This window comes from Peromyscus eremicus, chromosome 4, assembly GCF_949786415.1.
Source record: "Peromyscus eremicus chromosome 4, PerEre_H2_v1, whole genome shotgun sequence".
Lineage (NCBI taxonomy): Eukaryota > Metazoa > Chordata > Mammalia > Rodentia > Cricetidae > Peromyscus > Peromyscus eremicus.
Window position 1 is genome coordinate 101,172,173 of NC_081419.1, and position 19,866 is coordinate 101,192,038.

The 19,866-nt window shown below is 52.5% G+C and overlaps 2 protein-coding genes across 8 annotated transcripts; one reads left to right on the forward strand and one right to left on the reverse strand.

Moving 5' to 3' along the window:
• The first annotated feature begins 226 nt into the window (after window positions 1-226).
• On the forward strand, window positions 227-11,181 carry Gpat2 (glycerol-3-phosphate acyltransferase 2, mitochondrial). 7 transcript variants are annotated; one of them, XM_059261352.1, is made up of 22 exons: window positions 227-335; window positions 2,414-2,531; window positions 2,653-2,766; window positions 3,402-3,475; window positions 3,840-3,944; window positions 4,129-4,257; window positions 5,917-6,016; window positions 6,511-6,644; window positions 6,856-6,955; window positions 7,046-7,258; window positions 7,560-7,682; window positions 7,835-7,917; window positions 8,168-8,286; window positions 8,809-8,879; window positions 8,951-9,209; window positions 9,298-9,446; window positions 9,572-9,649; window positions 9,958-10,089; window positions 10,179-10,299; window positions 10,399-10,464; window positions 10,687-10,742; window positions 10,921-11,181. In XM_059261352.1, exons 2-22 carry the CDS (start codon window positions 2,469-2,471, stop codon window positions 11,035-11,037), a joined length of 2,406 nt encoding a protein of 801 aa, XP_059117335.1. In that variant the 5' UTR covers window positions 227-335; window positions 2,414-2,468; the 3' UTR covers window positions 11,038-11,181. The 7 variants fall into 7 exon arrangements, with proteins under 7 accessions (XP_059117335.1, XP_059117340.1, XP_059117341.1 ...); XM_059261357.1 differs by having other exon boundaries at window positions 8,969-9,209; XM_059261358.1 differs by having other exon boundaries at window positions 6,544-6,644.
• A 123-nt stretch (window positions 11,182-11,304) lies between these two features.
• LOC131909622 (fumarylacetoacetate hydrolase domain-containing protein 2A) lies at window positions 11,305-19,463 on the reverse strand. Its single transcript, XM_059261361.1, has 8 exons — window positions 19,211-19,463; window positions 16,661-16,911; window positions 15,269-15,485; window positions 13,393-13,452; window positions 12,996-13,158; window positions 11,804-11,912; window positions 11,616-11,703; window positions 11,305-11,476 (listed from the first exon to the last, which is right to left on the reverse strand). The coding sequence occupies exons 2-8, from the start codon at window positions 16,903-16,905 to the stop codon at window positions 11,414-11,416; spliced, it is 945 nt and encodes a 314-aa protein (XP_059117344.1). The 5' UTR covers window positions 16,906-16,911; window positions 19,211-19,463; the 3' UTR covers window positions 11,305-11,413.
• Window positions 19,464-19,866: the final 403 nt, after the last annotated feature.

Consider the following 19,866-nt stretch of genomic DNA (forward strand, 5'->3'; position numbering starts at 1 on the left):
CCTCGCTCCTCCCCATTTTTTTAAAGACTCCCTCTCCAGCCCTTGGGTCCTCTGCACCCTTCGCTTCCAGACCGGGAGATCAACAGTGACCCTCAGCACCGCCAGAAAGGCCTCTCCCCACATACTCTTAAACACCGGCATGGGCAGCTGGGATCACGTGGTACAGGCAGCGAGGCAAGCTGCGCGTGCCCGACGTCCAGGGGATGGGGCTTCCGGCCCAGAGTGTCATGATTGGCAGTCGAGGCAGCTTCTGAGGCGCATGCGCAGGCCGGCTCTTCCGGCTTCTCTGGCCCAGTCACGCGGCTGTTTTGGCGGGAGTTGGCGGCGGGTGTGAGGTGAGCTTCGTGGGACCCGGGTGCTGGCTTGGGTCGAGCTCGCTGGGCTGTGCGGGGCTTTGGGTCCGGCAGGGACTGTTATCCCGTGTGGGGAACTCGGGCGGGCGGGCGGGCGGTCCTGTTGCTGGGCCTGTCACCCAGACCGAGCGTCACGGGCACGCGGCCTGCCTGGTGGCTCCGGAGAGGCCCATGTCGCCCTCTGCCTGGCTTCCGGCACCTGAGACCCGGAGGACAGCGGCAGGGATGGACTTCCGGTGCTGCCCCTGAGACAGGCCTTGCCCTCCATCTTGGGTTTGGCCAGGGGCTTCCTTGCAGGCTCCGTAGGGGTAGTGGGCCCCAGGAGTGAAGTTCTGTGGTGCTTAGGAGGGCAGGAATCGTCTACCTTGTGGGGGCGGGTTTGCATTTTAGCCTTTGGGCAAGAGCTACACAGGAGTCAGGCACCAAGTGTCACCTGTGCAGGGCGGGTAGCAGGACTGGCCGAGTGAGTGAAAGGGACAGTGGCCTCTGGGCTCCCTCCCCGCAGCTGAGGCCCTGTGGGGTATTTGCTCCGAGATGCCACCTCTCGAGGTTATTTTTACAGCAGCAGCTGGAAACCCCCGCTCTTTATATAACGAGTTCTCTGCTTTTAAATGTTGGCCTTAACGCTTAACGTTTTAGCACGTCATATAGCCAGTGGGAAGGTACATCATCATATAGCCAGTGGGAAGGTACATGTGAACTGTGTTTGGTCCCGGTGAAGGGTGCTCATCTATGCAGACTGCCAGCGGCCCGCACTTAGGGAAGCTGGGTGCCAGACACATCTGTATCCTGGTGCTGGAGAAACTGAGGAGGGGGATGGAGAATTCAAAGCCAGTCTGGGCAACATAGCCAGACCCTGCTTTAATGAAAGTGAGGCGTGTCCCCAAACTGACCTGGATTGTGCGAGCTGAGTATTTGACTTAACTGGCTCGTGAGAACTGCTCATTGCCTTGTGTTTTACTCTGTTCTTTAGGGCTAGCATCGGGGTCAGAATTTGAGGTTGGGAGTGGTCTGAGGCTGAGGAATATCAACTTCCTTGCGAACGAGGCAGGACCCGTTACGTTGCAGCGTTGATTTGGGGCCTCCCTGTGTTTAGGGTCTGAATGGGCCTGAGAGAACATTTTTCAAAATAGGGAATGTATTTGAAGTGAGTTCTCCAGAGCCTGTGTGTACATGAATCAGGATCCGTTTACTGCTTGGCTTCCTGGTGCTAAAGAGCACCAAGGGGAGAGAAGGAGACCCCGAGGAATTCCTGGGAACTACTGAGTCACGGGCATCGGGCTCTCCAGGTCCTCTCCATGCCCCTGAATTGCTGGGTCTACACATGAATGTTTTGCAGCTCTTGCCTTCAGGACAACTTTCAGATGATACAGAGGAAGTGAGATGGGAACCCTGGAGGCCTCTATGAGGCTGCTTTTCTGGCAGCCTTGGGCCCTGGAACTCACAGAAAAAAAATAATCATGACTTACAGCCCCAGAAGACTTTCTAGGCTCAATAATCAATTAAGAAGGCACTCTCAGGCTGACATGCAGTTAGTGTGACTGAGTGGAAAAAAGAATGTAAATAATTAGGCCAGTCTGCGCATCATGGACATGGTGGGAGATCAGGGTAGGGGGACCTTCTTGGGCAGGAGTCCCTCTTCTATAGACAGATAACAATCTGGTCTTCTGTAAGAGAGCAGCTGAGCAGGACCTGGTGGGTGTGTAGAGAGAGTGTCCTGTTTCTTGTGGCTCCTCTTGCTGGTATAGCCCAGTCCAACCAGTCTTTTCCTTCTGCACCGAGAGTCTTAAATTGCCATTACAACCCAAGTTGGTGTTAGGAGACATTTGGATGTGTGGATGGAAGATGGTTACTCCTCATGTCAGCCTCAGGGAGCCCCTGGTGACGCTGCTGGTGTCAGGGACAGGGACTTGATGGGCCTGAGTCTCCAGTTTCCTGTCACTTGTCCTCATTGCTGCTGGCCTGGCTGTTATCTGTCTTGGGGTGGACTGTGGGTCACCTCACAAGCCCTTGGATTATGGCTCAGATTCCATGTAGTTCCACCTTTTACTCTTTTTTAGGTCAGGTTCATGTGGAGAGAGGCAGAGTGCTTAGTTCACAAATCTCACAGACTTCATGGATACCATGTTGAAATCCAATCCCCAAACCCAGCAGAGGAGTAACCACAGTGATCAGGAGGTAGTGTGGGAATTCTCACACCCTTTGTCCTACTTGCCCTCTTGGGACCTCCACTCCTGATGTGCCCCTCCCTCTGTCAATGACCCTGTGTTCCCTCACCTCTCCTGTGGCCCTTTTCCAGACCAGCCTTTGGTCCTCAGGCTTTGGGATGAAGTTGGAGGCCATCACCCCATTCCTGGGGAAGTATCGCCCCTTTATGGGCCGCTGCTGCCAGACCTGTACTCCTAAGAGCTGGGTAAGTGATGGTAGGGATGGGCTCTCCCTTGCAAAGCTTAGGCTGGCTTAGTTCTGGGAGTGAGGATACTGGGAAACTGCCTCCTTCATGGCTTTCCAAGTTTGATCTTTCAACTGCACCACGCCTTTGCCTTTCAGAGGAATGGATGCACAGGGGTCTGTTGTTGGGATGTGGCTTGGGAGAATTGGGTAGGAAGCCTCAGGAGAGCTAGGCTGGAATATACCTGGGTCTGCACTAGTTCTGTTCAGTTTGGGGACACTGTCCACTCAGACTTCATAGCACTCAGCATCTCTTACATGTCCATATCATGTGCTGCTGCCAAGAGGGCCCAGCATTCTAATGGAGATTCAGGTTACGGTTCTCTGCTCTTGACAAGTGAAAACCCTACTCAGAGGATTTTAATGTGCTTATCTCTAAGGGGGCAACTCCAAACAGGGGGCAGTGGTTTCATTTTAAGCATGAAGCTTTTTTCTTTCTGAGCCAACATTGTGATCTGGGGTCAGACATCTGGGAGATGTACTCTATACTTTCCTTCTGGTAGACTCAAAGGCCATCAGGCAGAGGCTAGATGGGCAGGGTACAGACTTGGCTCTCAAAGACCCTCCGGGACATGCTGTCCTTTCCCTCTTGGGTAGGAGTCCCTCTTCCACAGAAGCATAATGGATCTGGGCTTCTGCAATGTGATCCTTGTGAAGGAAGAGAACACCAGGTAGCCAGAGCTAGGGGTGCAGGGTGGTGGGTTACAAGGGCCCTTTGTGGTGTCATTTTCTTTCTGCAATGGAAAAAAGAAGGGCCTCTGTCCTCTCCTGCAAAACCACAGCAAACTGAGGCAAGCTTTACTCTCCTCAAGTTTCCCCCATAGGCATGTACGGGTTGCCCACTGGCTGTCAAACCACTGTGCCCCCTCAGTGGGGAAGAGGGGTGGGACTAGGGTCCAGATAAGCAAGTGGTCCCCCCCTTTTTTTTCCTCTGTGGTGGAGCTTGGTCCTGGGGCATGAGATGGGTGCAAACCCTTCCTGATGAATAGACCTCTGTAGACCCTGAGGAGGCCTCTCTGAACTGTCTTCCCCCAGGTTTCGGGGCTGGCTGGTTCGCAGGCTCTGCTATTTCCTGTGGTCCCTGGAGCAGCACATACCCACCAGCTCTGATGCATCCCAGAAGATCATGGAAAACACTGGGTGAGGAGGCAGGATCAGAGTCTGGCACTTGTAGGATACTTAAAAGGGTGACAAAGGGTCTGGGTCAGGATGGCCAAGGCTGGCTGAGGCAAGGCTTCTGGAATGTTATCCTGGCTATGCACTGGGGAAGTGACTGGAGAGACCATTGGTATCTAGCCCAACACTGTTCTCCTAACCCCAACAGGGTGCAGAGCCTCCTCGCAGGGAGGGTTCCAGGAGGGTCTGGAGAAGGCCAGGCACCTGACCTACTGATGAAAGAGGCGCAGCGCATCCTGGGCCACATTCAGGCCACACTGTGCCCCTTCCTGCTCAGGTAACGATGGTGAGGGGCATGTCCTTAGATGGAGGCCTCTGCCCCTCTGGAGAGTGGATGTTAGCTGGGCTTGGAAAAGAACCAAATATTATTCCATAGTAGCTGGATGGTAGCCTGCTGCAGCCCCTCCCTGGGTTCATACAGTACAGGTCTGCACATTTAGATACAGGGGATTAGGAGGTGGACAGGGATACAGCTGCTCAAAGAAAGGAACAAGGGCTGAGCCAGAATACCCAAGAAGAGGGTGAGTATTATAGTTGGAGCCAGAAGTAAAGAAAGCCAGCCCTGGAGGGCACAGGAGTAAAAGTGGAACAAACGGTTTCTTTAGAGGGGGGAGCCTGAGTCAGGGTCCTGAGCAGGAGGGGGCCAGTGCACAGAAAATAGTGACATGGTTAGAAGCTGATGGGTGAAGCAGAGAGCAGCTGGAGAAGAATCTGAGGTAAAAGGAACCAGATCAGAGCCATCTAGTTCAGGCTGCTCTAAGGGCAGCAAAACCAGTAGTAAAGTTTCAAGTGTAAAGGGGCAGCATGATGAACTGTGATCAAGAGCAGAGACAGCGTATCTGCAGAGCTGTTAGTGCCATTGAGAGATGATTGACAGGCACTGAGAAGAGACTGGGAGGTTGAGGTAGTAATATTGGGACTCATGAATAGATTGGGTGTTGGGAGGAAAAGAGAAAAAACACAGGAAATCCCTGTTTCTGGCCTGGTATCTGGGGATGTATACAGAGAGGGACAGGCTTGGTCAGAAGGGAATTGGCTCTGGAAAGATGTTTGGATTGAGAGTTCCAGTAACTGACTTGAGGACTTGGTTGTCTGTAGGTCTGGGAGCTCAGAAGAAAGGACATAGATTTGCAGAGCTAGTATACAGTTTATGTTTAAAGCTAGGGGATGAGTTAAGCTGCTGAAGGGGTCTTAGGGTTATGTCAGGCTCAGCTGCTGGTGATCTTGACCAGTCCTCCATTGTGACAGTTCTTGACTCTGCTGAGGCTTTCAGGCCCTTGGCCTTCATGGTGCCCTTGTGTCGAGTCCCAAGCACAAGTCTAGCAGGTTGCCTGCTTCCTCTACGCACCTAAGTAGTCGGGTGGTCTTAGAGCACAGCGTTTATAGGTGTATGGTCTTCCCCAGCGTGCCCACATATCGCTGCTTCTTAGAATTGCCCCCATTTAATGCTTCCATTGGATGTGGACTTGCTGCTTGTCTACACGTTTTCCTCTACCTACTTTGGTAGCAAGATGGTCCCCTACTGGGCAACTGAGCAAATGGAGTGAGCCCTGCTCTCCTTGTATGTCTCTCTTTTCCATTTTTCCTGGTAGGTGGTAAATAGAAGCTGACTGGGTCCTGTCTGGAAAGGGTCTGAGTCCTCTGGTCTCCCTTTAGATGAATAGAGGCAGACACGTGTCTGATGTGAACCAGCTGCATCATGAGGCCATGATGGACGGGTCAGGGCCTCACAGGTGTGGCCTGTGGCATCAGGACCTCTGCAGCTGCAGCACCTTTAGCATTTGCTGTCTGCTGTTAAGCAGGTTGTGACCTCTCCTGATCAGTGTGGGCAGTAAGGCTGCTTGCCTTAGGGTAGTTCTGGGCAACCTGGGGTACTGTGGGGCTGAACCTTGTGGAAGGTGACCCTGCTGCACCTCAAGCTGGCATTGCTTCTAAGGTTGTTCAGCTGGGCACTGCTGTGGTTCCTGAACCGCCTCTTCCTGAATGTGCAGCTTCACAAGGGGCAGATGAAGATGGTCCATAAAGCTGTCCAGGAGGTAAGCCAGACCATACTGGATAGGTTTGGAAGGCCTGAGCAGAGGCAAACCCAGGCCCTATCAGCTGTTAGAAAAATCCACAGCTCTTAGCCTTGCTGCCATGCCTCATAGTCCTGCTCCTACAGGGTTTCCTGCCTTTCCCTCAGTTTCAACAACTGTTACACCTTGCATTACCTTAAAAGTTGTGGGAAGGGCTGGGCTGTGGTGGCACACGCCTTTAATCCCAGCACTTGGGAGGCAGAGATGCGTGGATCTCCATGAGTTTGAGGCCAGCCTGGTCTACAAATCGAGTGCCAGGACAGCCAGGACTGTTACACAGAGAAACCTTGTCTCGAAAAACAAAAAACAAAAAGTTTTAGGCATGCTGCTCTACCTTTGGGAAATGTGCAGGGGAAACACTCCCCCCCCCCCCCCCATGCTGCCCTGGGACTTGGAGGTGCTGGGGTTTGGCTGTGTTTTTATGGTGGGTCTCCTTCTGGCTGTCTCTGGAGCAGGGCTCGCCGCTTGTTTTCCTTTCTACACACAAGTCACTCTTGGATGGGTTCCTGCTGCCTTTTGTACTGTTCTCCCAGGGCCTGGGTGTGGTCCGTGTGGCTTTGGACCCCCGCACCTGCTCTCCTGCTCTCAGGTATGACAGGAGGGAAATCCCAGGCTGGAGCAGGGGGATGGAAGTTACTTTGCCGCCTTAGTCTGTTTTCAGCCATATGACAGGCCAGCTTGTAGACCCGCATGGTTGGCTATGGGTCCCTGGGCCATGGCTGCTTCACGTGTCTAGACGCCTGGGAGGGGCCAGTCTCTCCTCCAGAGCCCCTGCTCACTGTGCTGTCCTGTACTCACAGAGCTCTCCTGAGGAAACTTGGGGGACTTTTCCTGCCCCCCGAGGCCAACCTCTCCTTGGACAGCTCAGACGGCATCCTTGCGAGGACCGTGGTCCGTGCAGTGAGTGTTCTTCCCAGTGGTTGTGTGTGGGGTGGGCCAAGCATACAGGGGTCTGCCTCTGACCCTGCCACCCTTCCTCTCCCCTTCTAGACTGTGGAGCAGCTGCTTGCCAGTGGGCAGCCTCTGCTCATCTTCCTTGAAGAGCCCCCTGGATACCCAGGGCCCAGGCTTTCAGCCCTGGGCCAGGCTTGGCTAGGACTGGTGGTCCAAGTGGTCCAGGAAGGCATCATCCCAGATGCCACACTGGTACCAGTTGCCATTGCCTATGACCTGGTTCCAGATGCACCATGTGACATGAACCACGTGAGACCCTCTTGTTCCTGGGGACCCCAAGTGGACACCACTTCTGGGTGGCACAATATGTTGTATGATCGGACTCCTTTAGGACTGAAGTCAAATTGGGATATGAAGTGTGTAAAGGAACTGTCCCTACAGTCACCATCCTGCAGTATCACCCAAGGTCTTTGCCATCACCAGACCCTACAAGAGAGGTCATGGGTGAAAAGATAGCTTGGAGAAGACCAGTGAGCAGTCTGGAGGGCAAAATGAGTAGCAGCCCTGAGACTTGGCCAAGAATACATGTGCGGCCTCTCCTTTCCTGCAGGACTTGGCTCCCCTGGGGCTATGGACAGGAGCCTTGGCTGTCTTTCGGAAACTCTGTAACTGCTGGGGCTGCAATCGTAGAGCCTGTGTCCGGGTGCACCTTGCCCAGCCATTTTCCCTCCAGGTATAAAAGCAGTTGGGAAAGGCTGGGAAAGTCTCTGTGGTGGTTTGTTTGGCCTTCAAAGCCATTGTAGGGATAGTATTTCCTGTCTTAGATGGTCTGTGTGCAGGTTTCCTGGGGGGCAAGAACAGACCACACGTCTTTATCCTGGGCAGGAATACGCCATCAATGCTAGAAGCTGCTGGGGTAGCAGGCAGACCCTGGAACACTTGTTACAGCCCATTGTGCTAGGTGAATGGTAAGGAGCACAGATGTGTGGGTCTCAGAAGGGAGGCAGGCGGCTCTTCAACTAGAGACCACTCCAGCCATCCCAGAACATCAGCCCCAGACACTCCCTTCCCTATAGTCTAAGTGCAGGATGGCACGTAGGCCTGGGAGGGGAGAGGGTTCTGAGTTCTCCCAGGACTTGGGGGAAACAGCTAGAGCTTTGGAAAGCTTTAGACTGACGTTTTAGTCTGGTTTCATTCTTTGATGTGTCTCTATCCCAGTGGTGTTGTTCCAGACACTGAGAAGGAGCAGGAGTGGACCCCATCAACTGGCCTCCTCTTGACCCTCAAAGAGGAGGACCAGCTCCTGGTCAGAAGACTGAGCCGGCATGTCCTGAGTGGTGAGGGAAACCCAGATCTGCACCTTTGGGGTGTGGTTTATGTGGATTATATAGGGCCAGTTACCAGGACCCCATGGTTTTCAGCACCTGACCTCCGACCTCCTCTGTGGCACACTTAGGACACGGGAAGAGTGGGGTGTTTAGGGAGAGGGGGAGCAGATGAACTCAGTGTCTGAGCCAAAGGCATGTGCAGGAGACCATGTCAGGTCCAACCCAGCCCCACCTCAGATGCCCCTCAGCCGGTGTCCTTAGCTGTAAGTGGGATGTGACTGTGGAGTAGCACCGTGTGCCTGCAGAGGCACCCGCTTAAGTGTCTGTTAATGCCTTCTCAGATGTCACTAGCACTGTTTCGAGTGGGTCTGGTTCACAGCACATGTAATAACTACCTCCTGGAACCTGCTCTCTCCTGCTGGGGTGGAGTTGGGGCTGTGCAGCTGGGAAGATCTGTCAAATGGTAGAGGAGAGATTAAGCCTCTCTAGGCCTGACAGCATCCTACACCTCCACCTTCCCCTCCTCCCCAGCCAGTGTGGCCAGCTCAGCAGTGATGAGCACAGCCATCATGGCAACACTCCTACTGCTGAAGCACCAAAAGGTAGGGTACTGTGTGGTGGGGCCCAAGGAAGGGCAGCGCTTGGCCCTCTGCTCAGGCCTGTTTTGCTGCAGGGTGTGGTCCTGTCACAGCTCCTGGGGGAGTTTTCGTGGCTGACGGAGGAGACACTGCTGCGTGGCTTTGATGTGGGCTTCTCTGGGCAACTGCGGTGCCTGGCCCAACATACACTGAGCCTGCTGAGGGCACACGTGGTTCTGCTGCGTGTCCACCAGGGGGACTTGGTGGTGGTGCCACGGCCTGGCCCAGGCCTCACCCATCTAGCACGTCTGAGTATGGAATTGCTGCCCACCTTCCTGAGCGAAGCTGTGGGTGGTGAGTCAGTGGGCTCTGCAGGGTTGGGATGAATGTGCAGGGGAGAAGGGAATGGTTCCCTCCTTAAGTAGGCCTCCTTCTCTGCCAGCCTGTGCAGTGCGGGGGTTGCTGGCCGGCAGAGTACCACCTGAGGGGCCCTGGGAGCTGCAGGGCATAGAGCTGCTGAGTCAGAATGAACTGTACCGCCAGATCCTACTGTTGCTGCACCTACTACCCCAAGACCTACTGCTGCCCCAGGTCAGATCCCCCAGCTCAGCAGGGCCCTGGGCCTTGTCATCATGACCTCCAACTGCCTCTGGTCAGGAATCTGCCAGCTCCCACCCCCAGTTCTCTGAAGGGCGTTGGTGCTTCTCTTCCTACAGCCCTGCCAGTCTTCCTACTGCTACTGTCAGGAAGTGCTGGACCGGCTCATCCAGTGTGGGCTCCTGGTTGCTGAGGAGGTATGCTCCCACCCTAAGTGCCAATGCCCTGGGCTGCTCCTCTGGCCCAGCACATGGAAGCCTGTCTCCACTACCCTGGGCGTACGTGTGTCATGCCAGTTTGCATGTGTAGCTCTAAGAGTCTCTTCACACCTCCTGCCTCCACATTTCCTAGTATCTTGAGTACTTGGCCCAAGTAGCTCTGGGCATCCTTTTGGGCTTCCCAGACCTACTTTCACCTGCTAGAGCCAGGACCAGGTCTGAGGGTTGTAGAGCTGACTCCTGCCCAGCCTTACCAAGGAAGGGCCAATAACTCTCCCAACTCGTAGACGCCAGGCTCCCGGCCAGCCTGTGACACGGGAAGACAGCACCTGAGTGCAAAGCTGCTGTGGAAACCAAGCGGGGACTTCACTGACAGTGAGAGCGATGACTTTGAGGAGCCAGGGGGCCGGTGCTTCAGGGTGTGTTGGGAGGAGCTACCTGGGGAGGCAGTGGAGGTGGTAAGGTACCTGGGAGCCTACCTTCCTCACTCTGGCCTGCCCCTCTCCAGCTTAGCCAGCAGTCTCGCTGCCCTGACTTCTTCCTCTTCCTCTGCCGCCTGCTCAGTCCGATACTCAAAGCCTTCGCACAGGCTGCCGCCTTCCTCCACTTGGGGCGGCTACCAGATTCAGGTAAGCCTTACCCTTTACCCCCTGGCAGTAAGGAAGTACCCCCTTCAGGGTAAGGCTCAGTCCCACAGAGCTGGGGGCTAGCTCTAATCTCTCCTGCAGAGGTGGGCTACTCGGAGCAGTTGTTCGAGTTTTTACAGGCCTGTGCCCAAGAAGAAGGGATCTTTGGTGAGTTCCAAGCCCCATCCCAGGGTCCCTGGAGGGGACAGGTTTGCTGGTGACTGCTGCCCCCTGCTGGGCAATGGCTGCATGACACCATGGAAGAGAGCTAACATACAGGGGGCTTCAGTTACATGCAAGCCCTAGGTGGTTCTCCTTTAAGAGGAGGAAAGCCCTGCCCAGTGGCTCCTTGGCTTGCCTCAGGGCTTTCACTCTTTCTCTTCCTTCCAGAGTGTGCAGACCCAAACCTTGCTATCAGTGCCATCTGGACGTTCAAAGACCTGGGGGTAAGAGAGGCATTATCACCAGCCTGTCACTGACCCCAGCCCCAAGGGCTGCTAGAACTTCACACTCAGGCGCTGAGGCATCACTACAAGTTTTTTTTTTTTTTTTTTTTTTTGGGGAGGGAGGCAGTGTCCCCTCAGCAAGGGTTACAAGGTGCTTACAGTCCGTCTTGTGGTTTAGGTACTGCAGCAGATGCCTAGCCCTGCAGGACCCCAGCTCCACCTGTCCCCTACATTTGCCAGCCGGGACAACCAGGACAAGCTGGAACAATTTATCCGACAGTTCATCTGCAGTTAGAACCAGAAAGTGGAACCTGGTGGGACTTGTCAGCCTAGAACTTAAGTGTGCCTCCTGATCAGGACACAGCTAACCTGGACTTAGAAAAGCCATGTTTACTCTTCATTTGGTGTGATAAATAAAGACACTAGGTTAGTTTCTTCCCTAAGCCTGAAGTATGTGTCCAATATCTACTCCCTCCTTACTCAGCCCTGTGAAAATGGCGCACCTTCAGGAGCGGGGAAGAGTGTGGGGGGGGGGGGAACTAAAAGACAGGAGAAGCTGAGCTGCAACTCTGAGAAAGTTTATTTCCAAGGTCTACCTAAGAGCACCTCAAGTGGGCAGGGCCAGCGGTGAGCTTTATGGGAGTGAAAGTCCAGTGCTTACAGGCATGCCATCACACCACCTTGTTGATGATGACACCGATGTCTTCAATCTCACACTGGACTTCATCACCCTTCTGTAAGACAGCAGTTCACCAGGATGTCAGCCTTTGGCTCCTGAACAGTCTCTCCCCATTTCACTCCTGTAGGCTGCTCCAAACCTGCCAGGCCTCCCTAGCTCTCTTTCTTACCATTTCCTCTTTTAAACTAACTTACCTTGAGAAAGACGGGAGGTTTCCTAAACACACCAACCCCTGGAGGAGTCCCAGTCAGGATGATGTCCCCCGGATAAAGAGTGACAAACCTAGGGGAAGCAGAGGGCCAGGTAAGACCGTGGGCTGAGAGGGGCTCAGTTTCCAGGTGTGCCATGGTGGGACTGGCCGTGATAGGCTCCACCCACTTACTGGGAAACCCAGGCTATCAGGTCTTCAGTCTTGAACACCATCTGGTTGGTGTTGCTGCTCTGGACTTCCTCCCCATTCACTCGGCAGCAGATCTTTAAATTGTGTGGATCTGGAATTCAAAATAATACTGTGAGGTTATCCACCCCCTACACCCAGCCCCAAAGGAAAGAGGGAACTGTAGGGAGCATGTCTGCCCACCTTGGCTTAGCACTTTACATTGGGACTTCCTGTACAGACTGGAATTCCCTGAATTCCTCCATCAACAGCTGTAGCCCTTTAAGTGAGGAGAGGAGGGACATTCTAGACTCTGAACAGGGAGAAAAACAGCTAAGGAATTTGCCTTTAAAAAATGGGCATGCAGGCCAGGCAAGATGGCTCAGCAGGTAGAGGCACTTACTGCCAAGCCTGGGGGCCTGAGTTTGATCCCTGGAACCCACAGCAGAAGAAGAGAACCAACTCCCGAAAATCTGACCTCTATCTAAGTACCATGGCATGCACATATACATACACAAAAATACATGTAATAAAGTGTTTTAAATAGTGCAGTCATGGTTATCAATTATACTATCTTATCTACATATTTAAAATGGCTCACAATAAAATAAAATAGAAAAAAATCAAAAATAAAAAAAATAAAATAGAAAAAAAGGGCATCAATCCCCAGCAGAGGCTGGTAACTAGATCTGAAATGACTTAACGTCTCCAAAGCAACAGGGATGACAGAGCAGCAGATAATGGGTCTACCCAAACTATCTTACACCCCTCTCAGAGCTGGAATACAGCTTCTGAGGCACTGCTGTGCTGAGGGGCTCACCCACATAGCCATGCCAATCCTCACGGATGAGTGCACAGTGGATGGGCACGGTCCTATGGGTGCTCTCCCATCTCCCTTAGGAAAACCAGGCTTCATTATAGCCACTCTCCACCACGCTCAAGAGCCAGCCTTGCTTCCTTCAGCTTAAGGACTGACTGTTCCAGATAGGGAAGCTGGAGAAGCCCCCACCAAGCACAGTGCTCTCTGCAGTTCTTTCTGTGGATGTAATTTCACAGCAGCTGCGGCTGTGTTCCCTCTAAGGGGTTCTGGAAGAAGTTCCACATGTACTTGTAACCACAGTCCTTGCCGGAGCACTGTTTTCTCCTGACACTCGGGTATTGCACACGGGGGTAAAAGTGGCAAAGACTAGCAACCTACCTGCTATGCTGTCCCTGGTAACCAAGGCAGGGCCCAGGGGGCAGAAAGTATCAAAGGTTTTTCCCAGTAACCACTGCTTTCCATTGCGTCTCATCTGCCAGTCCCGAGCACTCACATCATGAGCCACAGTGAAGCCAGCCACGTGAGCCATGGCATCTGTGGCCTGTTGGGGCAGGAGATTTGGCTAGACAGGTTACATCACAGGTGACAATCCCTAGAACGAAGAATCTCAAAGCCATTATCACACACTAGCACCAGCGCTAGCCAAAGGCAGGGGAGTGAAAGTGCCAAACACGTCCCAGTGTAAGACAGCTGGCACCACCGGAGTGGTCAGTACCAGCAAGGGCAGGGTCGGGACTGTTGCTCCTCCCTGGCCGGGAGCTCCCTTCCACCTCACCTTGATGTGCTTGCCTTTCTTTCCAATGATCACAGCCAGTTCCACCTCCCAGTCCACCTCCTGCAAAGTGGGAGAGGACAAGGAGCTGTGGTGCTGTACGGCAGGCCCCAGCTTCCAGGACCAGGGTGAAGTGAATGCCATGTGGGTGTGACTGGCTGACCCGTAAGCTCTGGGCAGTGACAAGCGGCACCACTGGAGGTGACTAGGAGATCAACAACGTCTGGGGTTTAAAAGTCACCCTTGACACGTGGGATGAAGAGTGATGCCAAGTAGTAACAGCAGTATGTAACTCTGCTGTGTGCCTGACACTACGTATGTGTTATAATGTGTTAACTCGTTTTAATAAGCTTGAGATCCCAGAATAAATTATTTAAGGGCCTTAAATAAGCAATTCACAAGGAAGAAATGCATGTGGCTACAAAACGTGAACTAATGCCAGCCTCTCCCCAGTGAGCAAAATGCAACTGAAAAGAACTTAGAATGTAGTCTTTTCAGCTGTTTTTAATGGTAATGGCAAGACTTGACAGAAGTTCACCTGAACCCAGGTGCTACCCTGAGCTACCGATGCACTAAAAGAAGCAGGCTCCTAGGGAATGGCTGACTAGTGTAGGAGACAACACAAAAGAGCCTTCAGTGAAGGCCACAACGTAAGGACATGCTCAAGTGGGGTGGAAAGCACGAGGATGGTCCGCTGGCCGAAGTGGGTTCCTCCAAACTGAGTAAGAAGAAAAACGAAGACTTCAAGGGAAAACTAAAAGCACAAGGCGGGGCAGGGAGATGGCTCAGCAGGTAAGGGTGCTAGCCACATACGCCTGAAACCCAAGTTCAGTCCCTAGGACACATGTGAGAGGCTGGATGCAGCAGCACACATTTGTAATCCGAGCACTCCTACAGTGAGACAGGAGGCAGAGAGGAGAATCATCTAGAAGCTTAGGAGCCAGCTAGCCTGGTATGCAGCATAGAAACAAGAGGTGAGAGCCAACAGTGTGAGTGAGTGAGTGAGTGAGAGAGAGAGAGAGAGAGAGAGAGAGAGAGAGAGAGAGAGAGAGAGAGAGAGAGAGAGGAAGGGAGGGAGAGATCTACTGACTAGAGGCTGGGCAGGCTGCTCAGTTCTTTCGGGACCCAGCTTTGGTTCCCAGCACCCACATCAGATGCACACAGTATCTGTAACTCTAGTTCCAGGGACTGCTACCTCCTCTTCTGGCCTCCACAGGCCAGCTATGGCTGAGAGAATAAATGACCATCACAAGGAAATAAGGCAAACTGAGCACAGGCACCCTAGGAGGAAACAGTTCTTCAGAAATGTCAGGAAAGGAAACGATGTGGCACCCTCAAATGTGTCAGGGAGAAGACGGATGAAAAGGTGTTCTTGGTGGAGTCCAGGAAAAGGCGCACGTGTGGCAGAAATACAGCTGAACAGGTAACTGGGAAAACGTGCAGCCAAATGGGAACACCAGAGCATGGGCAGCAGTGTACAGACGGCTTTACCTAGACTATTAATACACTTTCACTGCAGAAAATGACCTTTGTGATTGGGAAAAGATGTCAGTTAATTCCTCCTGTCACCCACACTGGGCTGTGTTAGTACAGTACAGTCCTCTCTAGCTTCTGTGTAGGGCACTACTGACTAATGCTGTGACCCTTTAATCCAGTTCCTCATGTTATGATGACCCTCAACCATAAAATTACTTCGTTGCTACTTCATAACTGCAATTTTTCAACTGTTACGAATCGTAATGTGGATATCTGATATGTGATCTCCGTGAAAGAGTCATTTGACCCCAAAGGGGCCGTGACCCACAGGTTGAGAAACATCGCTCTAGGGGCCTGACCCTTATGCTGGACCACAGCCACCCGGGTGGTGGGAAGCACTGACCTCGCTCTCTGGTGGGAGGATGATCTCATCATAGGGCCCCACAATAGAACTGGAGAACTTGCTGAAGATGATGGGTTCCTTGGGCACCCTCACGTTCTGTTCTTTGCAGTGGTCTGCATAATTCATGCCCACACACACCACCTTGTCTGGCCGGGTGACAGGGGCCAGGAAGGTCACCTGCGACCGAGGGAGGATTGGCAGCTGGGTAGCCAGGGCTCTGTAGAGACCAAGCAGGAGAAGGGCTAGCAGGGAACAGATTGGGAATCCCAGGGCAGCTGGGAAGGGCCCACAGCAGTTATGACTTGCTTTTTGTATTTTCTAGATCTTTCACCCATCAGTGTAAGACTCAAAGCCAGCTACATACAGTCCTTTTACAGCAAAGCATGGTGGTACTCATCAAGTGTTTATTTCCTGAGTAATTCTTGTTCATTTAGAAGTATATGAAAGGTACAGGCGGGGTTAAGTGGAAAGGTCTCTCTCACCCCTTCTGGTCACTCATGTCCTTCTCTGGAGACAACTCCTGTGTGTCCTGGATAGCTTGTACCAGCCGCAGTGGAATGCCTGTCTCATGTCATTGTTTTGCGTATGAACGATAGAGTACAATATGGAGTTTAACAATTGGCCATTTGGTGTCCCCTAGAACAGAGTCCCCCCTCCTCATGGCTGCTCTCCTACACTGCTGACACTCTTGGTTCCTAGTAACAGGAAAGGAAGCGGTTCCTCATTTTTAAGAAAATGACCATTTCGAACCATAGTGACCCCGACACTGGGCTGTCAAACATTTCTATTTCTGCCACTCTACTGGGTAAACTCCTTCTTAAAGTACTTTTAATCTACTGCTCTTTGAGCTGGATGGTGGTGGCACACGCCTTTAATCCTGGCACTCGGGAGGCAGAGCCAGGCGGATCTCTGTGAGTTTGAGGCCAGCCTGGGCTACAGAGAGAGATCTAGGACAGGCTCCAAAACTACACAGAGAAACCTTGTTTCGAAAAACCAAAAAATAAATAAATAAAAATAAATAAAATAAAATAAATAAATAAATAATCTACTGTTCTTTGACTCTTAGACCGATTCCATAGCTGGTTTCAGGGCCACTCCCAGTTAATCTAGCACAAACTTGGAATCTCTGTCCTCTGAGGGTCTGAATCACACCCGAATCTTCCCAAGAAGCCTTTCTTGGGACCTTGTTGCAGGCCCCTCCAGTGGGAGGAACTTAGCTTCTCAGGAAGGCAGATAATGAGGTAAGGTCCTAGCTCCACAACCAAATGAATTCATCATCCTCCCTGAGCCTCAGTTTCCCTCTCTGTAAATTGAGGGTGTTGTCATACAAGACTTTCAAGGAGAGAGTTGGGAGGAGGGAGAGGACCAGGTCAACACGGCCTACTGACTTACCTTTTTGCCACTGAGAGGGTAGTCTCTCCCTGCTCCAAGAACTGCATCATTGTCTTGGGGAGTGTGGGGTCAAAAGTGTTTAGGTCTACAAGTCCCCCACCAATCCCTAACTCCAGGCCCAGGTGAGGCTCCTCCAGGTGGGGTGTCTGGAACTGTACCAGTCTCATATCTCTAGAGGGTTGACAAGGCATCTTCTGAACTTGCAGCAGAGCTGAGAACAGCCTCCTCCTACCAGAGCTCAGCATCAAAGCCTAAAAGGAAAGAAACCAGCCCCAGGAGACAGAAGGACTTTAGAACCATTATGAAGATCCCTTAGTTCTTTTGCCCCATCAACCATTCCCAGCATGCCACTTGGGAGGTGCTCACATAGGTCATTTTACCCTGTTATACTTCAAAAAGTCAGAGTACAGATGACCACGCCGGGCTTCAAGCTAGCCCCAGGGATCCCAGCCTTTCCTCAACCAGTGTTTCCTGAGGGGTCCTACTGCTGGCAAGTGGGGGACACAGAAGGCCAACTCGGCCCTGCCATCTTGCATGCTGGGGAGACAGATACCAGCGACTGATGTACGCAAGCCTGATATTGAGAGGATGCTATGAAGATGGCCAGGCCGCCCCTCTACCTAGCTTTGAGAGGAAGCCCTCCAACTGAGGGCTAAAATGTACAGGACTAGGAATCAGCCCCAAATTGGGCAAATAACTACTCCTAGAAATGGTTTCACAGCTGCTTCATGCAACTTTTAAAAGTACTAACTCGATCCTGTTGCCCTCTGACTTAAACACTTTCCACTGCTCATGTGCTCAAGCTAGAACCCCTGCCAGTTTGCTCTAGCCTAGGAGCCCTCCACCTCCCCCAATAGGCACCCGTTTTCTACTGCTGGAGCACAGGGAGACTTGGGGTTACCTAGAGGCTGGAGACCTGGTCTTTCCACATTGCTCAGCTATCTCCCTGGGTTCAACAGCTGTGTCTGTTTCTTTCACTACTGGGCCCAAGTGCTGCTGCTGCTGTATGTGGAGCACAAGCTTGCACTGATCTGTTCAAGGAAGATGCAAGGGGCTTGACTTTGCACTTCCTGGAAGAACCTAGTGATCATCAACTTTGGGAAGTGGCTGGCCATGCCTGCCTTCCTCAGATCCAGATCTCTTGGAAAATAACCAGGTTCAGAGCTTATTTTGAGTTTTAAGCTCCACCTAAAGATAAGTCTCATTCTTATGTTTCTTTTGTTTTTATGATATGGGTGCTAGGCCAGAAGGGCACATGCTAAATTGACCTATACCTCAGCTAAACCACACTCCATCCCCACCCATTCTTATTTTTGTCTTAATCTAGGTCTGGTCTTCATTCCTTATCACACAGTCCTTCTCCTTCAGGGTATCTTGCTTTTAAAACCAGCATGGGGCTAGGAAGCCAGCCCGGCTGGTAAGTGCTTCCCTTGAACGCATGAGTTACATCTCCAGAATCCACGTGAAAGTGTGTACACAGTGGTCCATGCTTGTAATTCCAGTACTGGGGAGGTGGAGACAGGTAGATTCCTGGGCTCGATAGCCAGCCAGTCTAGCCTCACTGTTGAGTTCTAGGCCAACGTAAAATCCTGTCTCAAAAACTAAGGTGATGGCACCTGAGGAACACTCAAGGCCCAAATGTGCATGCCCTGTCTTTATGGGAACAAATGTAGAAGCCGCTCTCTCAGTCCTGGGCTCTTGGTCCTCACCTGGTCAAGTCAACCTACCCTGCTCAGGATCACCACAGTGCCAGCTGGCAAGTCTGGCCAGAAAACCAAAGGCTTTCCATTTTACCCTCTGTTGTCTTATACAAGCACCACCATGCCACACTCCAAAGGCTGTCCCAGCACATGTGGTCAGTCACACGACACACTAAAATGACAGTAACTGTCCCCAGGAAAGGAAAGCCAAGTGTTCCACCTGCGATGTCTGATTTAATTCTCTTGACTATGGCTGGCAGGTACTGCCGGGCAATTTTACAGATGAACAAGCCAAGGCTTAGATAGGGTAAAGGGTTTGCTTACGGTCCAAGGGTCATACAACTAAAAGAAAGCACTAGTGTTTGACTCCATATCTAGATGCTACTGAAGCAAGGTACTTCCCAAGCAAGACAATCAGGTTTCATCTTGCCTAGTCCCCTCAGGCCCTAACTGCTACCAGCCTATGGTTATCATTCATGCCTCAGGGCTGCCAGTGACTGTGACCTTAGAGATAGGGCTGGGCGGCTGCTCTCTGATAACCCCAAACCTCACGGATTGTGCTAGTCCCTCGTGACAGCGCGCTCAGGTTCTTTCCATCTTTGTAACAATCCCCACTGAACAGAAGGCAGCACTGAGGTAAAGCCACCCAGGTGGCGCTGGTGATTTTGTAATCATCACTGTGCCTCACAGCACAAGGGTCCCTTAGCAAACAGCACAGGAATGGGCAGCTTGAAGCGCAGGACCGTGTGTGCGACCCTGCCAATCTCCACTCTCCAGGAACCGAGGTCAGCTGCTTGGTTTCCCAACGCCCGGTCCACCTCCCTCCCGCGCTGGTCTAGCTTCAGCTTACCTGGCTGCTGCAGCCGGACCCGCCCGGCGCCTTACGCTGTCACCTGACACCTGCGAGGCCGCAGGTCAAAAGCAGCAGGCGGAGAAGCCACAGTCACAGCTGCAAGTACCCAGAGGTTAGGGGAACTAGGGACCGCGGTCGCGGTGTGATGGCGTCACTAAATCACCGCCAATGGGAGGACTCCTGCTTCCCCCGGAAGTTCCCAGCTCCGGTTGCTAGGTACTTCTTGTAGCGGGCGCCTAGTGTCTGCGTTTAAGGAGATCCTCGCTGGCTCCAGGGTGATCCCGGGCTTAGCCAGACCCGGAGAGAGCCCATCCGAGCTTTGAGCTTCTGCCTCCGGTCCAGGCACCCCATAGTGGTACAGAAAGCACTCTGGTGAACGGTAACCAACAGTTTTTGTCCTCTGCCCTTGACATCAAGGAGAGGGATGGCTATATTTGTTGTATTCGTGAGGAAAGCCTAAAGGCTGGGAGTGGTTTTGCCCAAGATGACCCTCGTACCGGTAGGAGCAGTCCAGCCACTTAACTGTCCTGGCAGATGTGAAGATACTCTGTAGAAAGACACGTGTCCTCTTCAGCTATGGGGCTTTTCTCCAGGAATCTTGGGCTGGGGGAAGGAAAAAGCTGAAGCCTGTGCCAGCCGGAGGAGGAGTTTGT

Coding starts and splice junctions, on each gene's coding strand:
- Gpat2 (XM_059261352.1), top strand. CDS start 2,469: ATGGATACCATGTTGAAATCCAATCCCCAAACCCAGCAGAGGAGTAAC. Junction 6,017..6,510: donor TCCATAAAGCTGTCCAGGAG/GTAAGCCAGACC, acceptor TCTCTGGAGCAG/GGCTCGCCGCTTGTTTTCCT. Junction 7,918..8,167: donor CCCATTGTGCTAGGTGAATG/GTAAGGAGCACA, acceptor TCTCTATCCCAG/TGGTGTTGTTCCAGACACTG.
- LOC131909622 (XM_059261361.1), bottom strand. CDS start 16,905: ATGCTGAGCTCTGGTAGGAGGAGGCTGTTCTCAGCTCTGCTGCAAGTT. Junction 13,453..15,268: donor TCCTCCCACCAGAGAGCGAG/GTCAGTGCTTCC, acceptor CCCACTTTGCAG/GAGGTGGACTGGGAGGTGGA. Junction 11,704..11,803: donor CTGATAGCCTGGGTTTCCCA/GTAAGTGGGTGG, acceptor TGCTTCCCCTAG/GTTTGTCACTCTTTATCCGG.